Raw genomic sequence first — 12,578 nt, forward strand, 5'->3', positions numbered from 1 at the left:
AGCTTCAGGCTTTGTCTTGTAGGGAACCATTTTTGTCCTTTCTGAGGGAAAGGTTTCGTTGCGGACGGTGCTTTCCTTTTTTGCCCAAGGTGGTTTCCGAGTTCCATGTTAATCAGGTCATCTCTCTGCCAGTGTTGGGTGATATGGCTGGAGATTCGGAGCAGCGTGGTATTGCCAAGCTGGATGTCAGGAGAGTTTTGAGTTGTTATCTCTCTGGAACTCAGGACTTCAGAGCCTCTGACCGTTTGTTCGTTCTTCATGGTGGCCCAAAGAAGGGTGCAGCGGCTCCTAAGGTGACCATAGCACGGTGGTTGAAGGAGGCGGTTGCATCTGCTTACTTGGTGAAGGGTCCTGTGGTGCCTAGGGGCTAGTCTGCTCATTCCACTAGGGGAATGGCAGCCTCGTGGGCGGAGAATAGTATGATTTCTCTGTTAGATATTTGTCGGGCTGCGGTTTGGTTTTCGTTGCATTCCTTTGTGAAGCATTATAGGATTCCTGTGCATGCAAAGGACGAGGTGCACTTTGGGGCAGCAGTTTTGACCTCTGGCCTTAGTAGGTCCCTCCCGTAAGTTAGTTACTGCTCTGGTACGTCCCACGCGTCTTGACCGGTCTGGAGGGTCGCTGAGGAAGGTGAAATTAGATCTTACCTGCTAATTTTCTTTCCTCTAGACCCTCCAGACCGGTCAAGAGCCCGCCCTGTCTGTATTGGAGGCCAGGAGGTGTGTTTGTTGGATAATTCTTGGCTGCTATAGATTGTTGTTTCTCTAATTGCAGACTGTTTATTTCTGTTTTGTGATAGGAGTCCGGGACTGGTGGGGCTCTTCTTTGATAGTCCACCTGTAGAAGCCCAACTGTTTTATCAAAGGCAAAGGAACATGTTTCTGTAAGAGCAAGCGGAAGATGTTTCTTGTTTTTGCAGTTTACTGTGACCACGTACAGGGTTGCTAGTTGTTGTTAGTGTTTTTTGTTTCTCTGCTTTGTCAGGGTTATACTGGCTAGTGGAGGTTCTGCACAGGTTATATATACAGGCTTCAAAAGCTTAGTGTTTTCTCAGTCTCCCTCTGCTGGTAGGAGGACATAACCCACGCGTCTTGACCGGTCTGGAGGGTCTAGAGGAAAGAAAATTAGCAGGTAAGATCTAATTTCACCTTAATTGTTATCAATTGTTTTATGTAAGCCACATTGACCCGAACTATTCTTTGGATAATGTGGGGTATAAGAACCAATAAATTAAAATGAAATGAGAAGAATAGGTTTTATAGAATTTGGCAAATAAATCATCTATGCCTGTCATCATCGCAGCATGGCTGCTGATAGGTCCAGATATATTTCAAGCTCAACTTCCTTCATGACCCTTTCCTGCCCGTTGCTGTGCTGCCTGTAACAGTTACTGTTTATCCTCAGACTTGTAGAAGCAGGCCACAATATCTCATGGGAGGTTTCGATCTCAAGGTCCAGCTGTGCAGTGTGCCCGATCCAACAATAAGCCCTTGAGATCCCTATCCAGACCAGCATCTCACAGTAGCACAGCACAGTTACCAGACATTGCGAGTCCACCACAGTTTCAGAGATCCCCTGGAAGCGCAAGTTGCACTGCTAGGATCTGTTCTCAAGATCCTTTAGCTTCACGAGAGACTTCTCGTTTGCCCTCTCCAGCAGCTTCAAGCACGTGTGCTCCTCAGCAGTGTCCTCCATGTGGGCTTCCAGCAGGGTCTCTGGCTCTTCCATGCACTTGCCAATATCCCTGACAGTTACAAGGAGTCTAGCCCGAATGGTATTGAAGTACATCAGGAGAGTGAAATTTTTCTGGGCTCCAATTAGACTGCAGGACAAGTTTATGGGTTGTGCACATGTATTAACCCAGAAATGTACTATTGCTTGTGATCACCTATATGAAGGTCAATGCAGTGAAACCATCAGTTAAACAGTTAAATAAATGTTTGAGTTACTTTTAATCCTCTGAGTGTCAAGTGGTTCCTGAATGGATGAGCTGTTGGGATGTGGACCTTAGTGAAAGACTCTGGAGGAAATTGAAGAGCCATGGGATATGAGGTAGTGTTCTATTGTGGATTAAAAACTGGTTAAAAGATAGAAAACAGAGAATAGGGTTAAATGGTCAGTATTCTCAATGGAGAAGGATAGTTAGTGGGGTTCCCCAGGGGTCTGTGCTGGGACCGCTGCTTTTTAACATATTTATAAATGACCTAGAGATGGGAGTAAATAGTGAGGTAATTAAATTTGCCGATGACACAAAGTTATTGAAAATTACAAGAGGACCTTACAAGACTGGGAGACTGGGCATCTAAATGGCAGATGATGTTTAATGTGAGCAAGTGCAAAGTGATGCATGTGGGAAAGAGGAACCCGAATTATAGCTACGTCATGCAAGGTTCCACATTAAGAGTCACAGACCAAGAAAGGGATCTAGGTGTCGTCATTGATGATATGTTGAAACCTTCTACTCAGTGTGCTGCTGCAGCTAAGAAAGCAAATAGAATGTTAGGTATCATTAGGAAAGGAATGGAAAACAAAAATGAGGATGTTACAATGCCTTTGTATCACACCATTGTGCGACCGCACCTTGAATATTGTGTTCAATTCTGGTCACCACATTTCGAAAAAGATATAGTGGAATTAGAAAAGGTTCAGAGAAGGGCAACGAAAATGATAAAGGGGATGGGACGACTTCCCTATGAGGAAAGGCTAAAGCGGCTAGGGCTCTTCAGCTTGGAGAAAAGGCGACTGAGGGGAGATATGATAGAGGTCTATAAAATAATGAGTGGAGTGGAACGGGTAGATGTGAAGCATCTGTTTACACTTTCCAAAAATACTAGGACTGGGGGGTATGTGATGAAGCTACAATGTAGTAAATTTAAAACGAATCGGAGAAAAGTTTTCTTCACTTAACGTGCAATTAAACTCTGGAATTCGTTGCCAGAGAATGTGGTAAATGCGGTTAGCTTAGCGAAGTTTAAAAAAGGTTTGGGCGGCTTCCTAAAGGAAAAGTCCATAGACCATTATTAAATGGACTTGGGGAAAATTCACTATTTCTGGGATGAGCAGTATAGAATGTTTTGTACTTTCTTGGGATTTTGCCAGGCATTTGTGACCTGGTTTGACCACTGTTGGAAACAGGATGCTGGGTTTGATGGACTTTTGGTCTTTCCCAGTATGGAAATACTTATGTACTTATCCCTCCGGAGCTCTTCAGTTGAAGTCTGCAGCTCGCACTGAGGTAAGGTTGAATTTTATGTCCTGAAACCACGTTCATATCTCCTCCGCAAGACTGACAGCTCCTTTGCTGATGGGGTGTAACATAGTAACATAGTAAATGACGGCAGAAAAAGACCTGCACGGTCCATCCAGTCTGCCCAACAAGATATGCTCTTATGTGCTACTTTTTGTGTCATATACCAATTGACGATGGCTTGATTCGCACCATCTTATCCTCAAGCTGCACCGCTGGCTGAGCCCCAGGACCTGCGCAAGTCTTGATTTCCAACTGGCACTTCCGCGAAGCAATCAATATTAAAAACAAAAGCACTTTACTCCCGCTCCTTGCACTGTGGCAAACTCAGGGATGCCCAAGAAAGCCACCAGTTTACTCAGTTGAACATTGGAGTGAGACAGCTGTGCTTCCATCTTCATCAGTGACGTCATTTCCTCCATCTTTAAAAATTTTTTGTGGCAGTAATTTAAGCTTGCAGGGTAAGTGAGCTCCAGATTCTAATAATAAATCCACCTTATACTTGATTTTTCTACAGTGGGTAGTATCCAGATTTCATCTTAACCAGTCAATAGTCTTATCAACCTTTTTCCTAAATCTCATGCCCACAAATGGAAAAGTGTACTGCACACTTTGAACTGCAAGAGAGCTTTGGCCTTCTATATGGAGCAGAATAAAGCCAATAGAAAATCTACCCAGTTTTTTTTGTCCCAACCAGGATGGGAGCTGTTTTCGGCAAACACATGCTTTGCTATTGGCTAATGGACTGCATTTCCTTTACTTATGCCCAGACGGACTTGACTGTATAGGATCATCATGTGGCTCGATGTCAGATGTCCTCCATAGAAGGAGATGGTCAGAGCTGCAACAGGGACTTTGCTTTACTTTTCTCTTGTATTATTGTCTAGAACCAGGTGTTTTCACAAGCCAGTAGGTTTGATCAGACTCTCCTCCAGAATCGATGTGGGTTTAGAATCCAGCTTCTCCCTAGTTCTTCCAGGCTACGCCTTCTTTAAAAATAAAGAGAGAGAACAAAAATATTTATATGGCTTATTGCTTCTAAAAAAAGTGACTGTTGCATTTTGTAGCCTGTAGCTAGGAAATCTTGTGTGAGTATTTATTGTCCCGCTTGCACTTGGAGAAAATGAAGTTAATTACCTGTAGCAGGTGAGTAATGTTACGCTTGAATTAGACTGAGGTTACTGTTCGACAGTAGCATGTGGCAAGAGCCGGCTCAAAAGCTTCTAGAAATTGTAAGGTGGAATATGGTTTCCCATGCTGGGCTTAATTGGTGACATGACCATGAATGAGGATTTGTTCTACTGACCTCTGAGAACATCAGTTATATGTAAGTAACATTCTTTTATATGTGCAGGGCTCCGAGTGATGCCATTCCTTTTTTTTTTTTTTTGGAATGTTTATTCCTAAAATAGTTCTTGTGCTATATGTGCCAGCACTTAGATTTGTTTCCTGCTTATTTTTATTTCTGCAAGCATTTTGTAAAACACTCTGGAGGTCTTTTACTAAAGCTTAGCTCGAGTTATCTGCAGCAGGGCCCATAGAAATAAAATAGGCGCTGCTGCAGATAACTTGAGCTAAGCTTGGGCCCTGCTGCAGATAACTCGAGCTAAGCTTTAGTAAATGTCCCCCTCTGTTAATTATAAATGTCTTGACTTGATCAGCCCTTTTCTAGGCTTTTAATGTTCCCACTTTATACTTTTTTGTGTCTCTAGATAATACAGAATTCTTTGATTTATACCTTTATATTGGTTAAGAAAAGTCTGATTTCAGTTAAACAATGGTAGTATGATAAGTTGTAATTATATGTGAGGAAACTTTGTATTAGTATTCTATATTAAAATCATGAATTTTCAAGGGAAAGCCAGTAAAGAACTGTTGCATAATTCTGTTTTACTAAAAGAAAATAAAGTAAAAAAAAAAAAAAAAAAAGATGTAATATCCAAAAACCAAAAGATGTAATACCCAAAACTGGCTCAATGTGCCACGCCTATTAGAGCTCCTTGGAAGATCAGATTGTTTTGCTGCTGTAAATAAGTGATGCTAGTGTACATTTTTCTCAGCTGTACTTTTTCTTTTTATATTTTTCTTAGCTCAATTTGCTGGGGAGGAACCCGTTGTTGCTTTGGAAGCTGCTTTGCAGTTTGAGGATACTAGAGAGTCCATGCACGCTTTTTGTGTTGGCCAGTATATTGAGGTAAAATATGTGCAGTATATTTTTGCTTTTAGTTTAATCTCATTATTATGTGTATATCTATAACTTTTGATAACTTTCTCTGGATTACTGAAGATGATGGTTAAAATCCCTAGGTAGCAACAATCATATGAGCTGTTTTCTTTTTTATGGGTGCAGGTAAAGGATATCTGAGTAATATACTGGCCACTAGCCAGATGGGTTTTCTACTGCATTTAATCTTATTTGCAGCACTGTGAAAAGGTTTGGTATCTTCTTATCTTACATCACAGACAATTGCTAAGATGCCAGTGAACAAGAAAATAGAACTAAAGTGGAAGTATGTTGGTTCATTTTATTCTTTCCAACTTAATGGGGGTTCAAAATATCAATTGCTAGATATCTAATTCACAAGTAGTAGTAGAAAAGCATGGTGATATCTGTTGACTGGTACAGTAGCACCTTGTGCTTAAACTGTAAAATCTGTCCTTTGAAATCTGTTGGCAGTGACATCTAATGGGATGATAAGTGGTCACACGTGGATTTATTAATCTTTCTGAAACAGAATGTTTGAGTATCATTCCATACTGGCCCCCAGATAAGGAGGTTGGAAAGAATTATATGAGCTATTCTGTTGTTAACATGAGCTTTTTAGTGGTAACATTGATTTTTAAAAGAAATGTGTGTGCTTATATTAAATACATGGTGACCATGGTAACAACCCATTTATGCATCTTTCATAATTGTAATTCAATATTTTTAAAAATATGAAAGAAATTAGAAAATCAGTTTGTGTCACTTATGGATAATTATGTTATCTGAATTATACCTTAACTTTCTGGAACTCTTTGTTGATATGTGAATTATAATTCTTTACATTTTTTATTTCTTCTGTTTAGCCTGATCAGGAAGTGATTACAACACCAGATTTCAGCAGTCTGTCTTCACCTCTCATAGATGTAGAAAGGAATTTGGGCCTCCTCCTAGGGCTACATGCATCGTATCTTGCGTTGAGCACACCTCTGTTCCCTGTTGAGATTGAATACGCCAGTAAGCTTACTTATTCTCTCTCTATAAAATAATGTCGGTTGTAGTATATTGTGTAATAAAGTAGGATATGTTATCTTTTTAGATAATTAGTAACAGAGGTGTTGGGTATTCATCTGGTGAAGCTAATGAAATAAATAAAAAATTAAAAAAAACTGAACAATGTACATTTTTTTCTTTCTTTTAAAAACTTATATACCACTTAATTGACTAAGTGGTTTACAAAAGAACATACATAGTTGTATTATATAAAACCTAACATACAAACAGACACATGGTAGGAATAAGTAGGCAGTGAACTGAACATGGAGGCAGTGTTCTCTGATCTGTTATGTAGGTCTGCAGGTATGTACTACTGTAGTGCACATCCTATGTAATAATTTGCACCTCCAACATTCTACGTCTGGATGCCTGGGTTCGTAATATCCATTCCTACTCTTTGCCCCGCCCTCGCGTCAAAACGTAATGACATCAGAGGGCAGAACAATGAGAGGGAAGGGAACGCTGGAGGCGAGCTGACGTCAGGAGGGATGTTACGAACGGAACGGAAGCCAGCGGCAGACAGCAGAGAACGTTCAGGTACAAATCAAGGGGAGGGAGGAGAGAATCGCGGGACATCGAGGGAGTGAGGAAGAAGGGGAGGGGAAGGCAGGGCAGAGGAGAATTGATGGACATGGATGGGATGGAAGGACAGTAGAGGAGAGAATCGCGGGACACAGATGGGAGGGCAGGGAAGAGGAGAATCGCTGGACGTGGAGGGGACGGAAGAATCGCTGGACATGGAGGGCAGGGGAGAGAGAAAAAAAAAAGCTTACAGGACAGCCTACCTAGGGCCCATTTCATTGTTGAGGAAACGGGCATGATTCCACTAGAAACTTTATAAGTGTGCATCCTAGCCTCTGGCCCTTTCCCCTCTTCTGTTGCCTTTATCCCTTCTGTTTTTCTCTTGTCTTTCTCTCTCTCTCTCTACCCAAGCAGCCTTTCCTCAGCTAACCTAAGTCTCTCTCCTGTGCTATTTACTATATGGTAAATATATGGTCTCTCGAACTGTGAGATATGCAGCCAGGAAGTGTCACTCTGAGATTTAAGTGTGGGCTGGTGCATAATCAGTAATGACTGGCAACAGTGGTATAAACTTTGCCATTGTTTATTCATATAGCTTGAGTTGGCTGTTATGAAGCATGTTCAACAGTTGGAATAGTGCATACCTATATAGAGGTCTTATATCCTACAGCTCTGCACACAACTTGACACCAGAAGGTGAAATTGTATTTTTCTCTGAATTTCAAAGTGAACAGAAATTGACACAACCTATGCATGGTACAAAGTTAAAAAAAACCCTGAAAAAAACTAATTTCTGTAAATTTTAGTGTATCATTATTTCTTTGCTAATTTAAACAGATGGAAAATTACATGGCCAGACTGACAGTGATCTTGTCCCCTGTGCAATAAAGGTCATGGATCCCTCCCTCCAACCTCCCATCTGACAGAGATTACTAGTTCTGCATCTATTGTAATATTCCTAAAGTTCATTCCTTGTGGCAGTGGGTTAGCACATAAAGATAGGATATTTATGCACTAAACCTGGCCTGTTATGTCTGACTATCAGGACCTAACTGGATTCCATCATCAGAAGGCTCCTGACATAACTGGCTTTAAATTTGGCAATAACCAATCATTTTTAGTGAGTATGACTGGTTAATTAATGCTGAAAATGACCATATAGTTGCGACCAAGCAAGTTAACTGGTTGGCAGTTGTTTCCTGCCAGTTAACTCACTTTGAATATTGTCTGGTAAATTTTTTGGATAGGGTGTTGAAATGCTGAATTACTTTGATTTCCCTGACCCTTGCAGGTATTAGGGTTCCTTTATGGTACTGAGTCTAAGATCCTTGTTAGAATTTTGGATTGAAAACTAAGTATGAACACCTGAGTTAAAGGGTAAAGGATCATGGATTTGATATACCACCTTTCTGTGGTACAAACAAAACAGTTTCTAGATATAAATCAAACATAAATGGCAAGAGGCGTACTCACTCGCAAACCCGCAGTAGAGACCCTCTCTGTCCCGCCCCCGCGTCAATAAGTGATGACGAGGGCGTGACAGAGAGGGAACCTGCGCACCTGTGAGTGAGGGAACCGCCGCCGCCACCCACCCTCCACCCGGCTCGGTACCTGGCTTCACTATTCAAACCACCGGAACGCAGCACACAGCTCATCTGAGCTGCCGTTGGCCTTCCTTACCTGCCTGTGTCCCGCCCTCGCCGACGTTACGTCACATGAGGGCGGAACACACGCAGAGAAGAAGGAAGGCCGACGGCAGCTCAGATGAGCTGTGTGCTGCGTTCTGGCAGTTTGAATAGTGAAGCCAGGTACCCGGCCCGGGTGGAGGGGTGGCAGAGGGGACTCTGGGGGGGGGGGGAGGGGGCGGCAGCGAACTATCTGGGGGGGCCTTTCAACCCCCCCCTTCCTTTACTAGCCCCTTTTTACTACTACTACTACTACTACTATTTAACATTTCTAGAGCGCTACAAAGTGTACGCAGCGCTGTACAGACACAGAAGAAAGACAGTCCCTGCTCAAAGAGCTTACAATCTAATAGACAAAAAGTAAAGCATTTAAATTAAAAATATTTAAGCAGTCAAGCACAAGAGAACAGTCACATATACTTCCTCTTTCCCTAGTGGGCTCACAGGCTAAACTTATACCTGGAGCAGTGACTTGCCCAGGGTTTCAAGGAGTTGCAGTAGGAATTAAACCAGTTCCCCAGGTTCTTAGCCGACTGCACTAACCATTAGGCTACTCCTCCAATCCAGCCCCTTGATTCACATAAATAGTCATGAATAAGTTGGCACAAGAGGAGAAAGTGACCCAATATGCATTGGTGCACTTCCTCTTTTTCTTGCCTTGTGAGCTCAACAGGGGAGGGGAAGAGGGATTGAGCAGAGCAGCTGCTGCCTGTGGTTGAGAATGCGAAGGGGCCAGAACAAAGGTGTGTGTGCAATGGAGAATTGGAGGAAGAGAAAGGCATGTGTGTGCTATGAGATTTGGGGATGGTGGTTAGAGCAAGGTCAGGGTTTGCCACTGGGGGAGAAGGAGAACAAGGTTAGTGTGCACTGTTGGGGATTGGGGGGGGGGACATAACAACGTGAGTGTGTACCATGGGGATTGGGTGGGGACATAGCAAGGTGAGTGTGCGCCATGGGGGTTGGGAGGGCAGAGCAAGATGAGTGTGCACCATGGGGATTGAGGAGGGGGCAGAGCAAGTTGAGATTGTGCCACAGGGATGGGAGCAGCAAGCTGAAAGTTTGCCACTTTTGGGGAGGGAGGGGAAGCAAACCTAAGTGTGCCATGGGAGAGGGTTGGTGGAAAGATACAATGATAGCTGGGTCACGGAGGAGAAAGTATGAGAGGTGAGGATGTGTGCCTGGGAGAGGAAAAATGAGAGGTGGGTGTATTGCTTGTGGGAAAAATCATTAAGAGTTTTGCTGGGAGTTAGAGAGAGAGCTGCATTCGGCATGAGAGAGGGAACTGAGGAGGTTGGTGCCTGTGAGGTGAAAAGACTTGGATTTCATGCCTTATAATGGAGGAATTCTGTGCAAAACATTACAAATAAAATTCTGCATAGTTTAAAATTATTTTCACAAATTCACTCAGAAGTTTAGTTTTGTCTCTTTAGGGTCATATCAAGGTTCATGGTGGTAGAGCTATATATGTATCTGTGACTTTACATAGATTTGTAAAACATTTGGGGATGAAGACAGAAGTTCCCTCATTCAAGTTACTTCCAAGGATCTCCTGTGTTATAATATGCTGTAGTGTATGTCGGTGGTAGTTGAGTTCCGTATGCACATCCTGTCACAGACCTGCTTCTGTAGAACAGGACTAGAAATCCCTGTGGTGGAGTAGATTGACAGATACAATGGTGTAAGTTCAAATGAGGGCTCCCATGGCAGTAATGGGGAGGGGGGAAAGATTTATCCCTCCCTTACCCCTTCTTCTCATCACCCATTCAGTTCCCCCAAAGTAGAGAGAAAGTGTAGCAGACAAGACTGATTTTTGAATAACTTGGTACATTGCCCCCTTTTGGCTTTCTCTAGTAAAAATAAGTAATCTTTGCTGCACTGTGGCACATGACCCCCTTCTTGATTGAGCCCCCTTATTGTAGGAGCTTCTTGGGTGGAATTTATGCCAGTAATAGAATATATATGCCCAGAAATCCATACCTTTCACATAGATTATATTCAGCTATTGAGGTTAGAAAGGGAAGGCAGGGGACAGGGGGTGGGGGTGCAGGACAGCAGGGTAGAAGTGGCAAAAAAAAAAGGGGGAAGAAGAGGAGACTGAGATCCATCATAGAAAGAGGGAAAATAATTGAGAGAAGGAAATAGAAAAAAGCAGTAACGTGAGGGATAGTTGGGGAGGGTGATGGGAATATGGGACAGGGACAAGATGCACAAACCCTTTTGACTGCAACTATTTTGTTAGTGTCTGTTGAAGTAATAATTTACATTGTTGTAAAGGTGTTAGCAACCTGTGCTTAGAAATTTTAGCTTACCAAGTTTTGTTGCCTGCTGGAATAACAACAATGTTCATTGAGTAGGTGTTCATTGGAAAACATTTTTGGTGTGTCTCCAGGTTTTTTGATTGTTTGTTTTCCCATTTCAGGTTGTCGTTTAATCAGTATCACGTTCTATTGAATAAGAATAAAGACGATTCTATAAACTGGCACTTAGTTTACAGAATATTAGTCCTTACAAGTGTGATTGACTAATTAGCAGTTATGCATGTAACTATTAGGCACTATTCTATAAACAGTGTGTCTAAATGGCTTAGCGTACAACTATCAAGGTGATGTACACATGGGCAGAGCATGTACTTGTCATGGGTATGTTGCCAAGCGACACATTAAACTTATAGAATACTTTCAGTTGCATGCATTGCATGATACACTTGAGCGCACCCACTTATGCCTGCCGTCGACCTGTTGTAAGTAGGCATGTCAATGCTGCTTTTCACTAGTATTCTATAACAGCTTAAGTACCCCCTTAAGCTGTTATAGAATTGGTTCTAAGAGTTCCTCTTTATGGGGCCTAAAATGAGACACCAGTTTATAGAATTGCCATTAATGTGTACTGTGAATGACACAACAAACTGTAACATTTTGGGCTTTTACCATTTTTTCACCTTTTAAAAGAACACAGTCCTCATATTCAGATAGCAAAGAGATTATAATCCTTGTAATATTGCTAAAATAAAATGCAGATACCCAGTTCCTGCTTTTTCTCTGGTTCAAAATCTATTGGTAAACTGCTCTAGCACACTGATGATCAAAAGCCCCGCGCTGTTCCAAACAGCGCTCCAAAAATAGGGCTGGAACAGCACGGGGCGTTATTAGACCTGTGATCAGAGATAATTGCATGCAAATTTAAGCATGCAATTATCTCTGATCATGGGGTAGAAGTGCGGGAGAATTGTGCCTGAGCATGCGCTCAGCACAATCCTCCCGCACTTGTTTGACAGGTCGGGGCTGTCAAAAGCCCAAACCTCTGAAACATAGGGGCTGGAGGTCCATGGGACCACCAGGCCCCAACTACCCCTGCCACGAGCAATGGGGGCTGGAGGTCCAGAGGACCTCCGGTCCCCCCCGATGATCCCCCCCCCCCCCCCCCCCCGCCCCATGTTCAGGGAAGGCTGGAGATCCGGTGGTTCTCTAGCCCCTGCCAACTTCCCTCAACATTTCCCAAACAGTCCCTGGTGGCCCAGTGGTTGACCACCCCCCCCCCCCCCCCAGGTTCAGGGAGGGCTGGGGATCCGGTGGGTCTCCAGCCCCCCTAACCCCCCAGCAAAGGGTCCCTGGTGGTCCAGTGATCAATCCCCCCCTACCTTGCGGGTTGGAGGAGGGAAGTAGCCTGCCTGCCTCCCTCTTCCTTCGACACTGCAAAATGGCGGCGCAGGGCTTCACACCATATAAGGGATAAAGCATCCCAGGATACACTAGGCAGGGCTGGGCGTCGCCATTTTGCGGCATCAAAGGAAAAAGAAGGAGGCAGGATACCTCCCTCCTCCGACCGACAAGGTAGGGGGGAGGGAGGGCGGTTGGTCGCCCACTGG

General features: G+C 43.3%; 1 protein-coding gene across 1 annotated transcript in view; it reads left to right on the top strand.

The window, feature by feature from the left end:
• The window catches only part of HERC2 (HECT and RLD domain containing E3 ubiquitin protein ligase 2), a 921,269-nt gene that overhangs the window by 234,977 nt on the left and 673,714 nt on the right, over positions 1–12,578 (top strand). Inside the window, 2 exon segments of the mRNA XM_030201308.1 lie at positions 5,338–5,441; positions 6,317–6,467. Coding sequence (XP_030057168.1) covers positions 5,338–5,441; positions 6,317–6,467 — 255 coding nt within the window.

The sequence above is a fragment of the Microcaecilia unicolor genome, chromosome 4, assembly GCF_901765095.1.
Source record: "Microcaecilia unicolor chromosome 4, aMicUni1.1, whole genome shotgun sequence".
Classification (NCBI taxonomy): domain Eukaryota; kingdom Metazoa; phylum Chordata; class Amphibia; order Gymnophiona; family Siphonopidae; genus Microcaecilia; species Microcaecilia unicolor.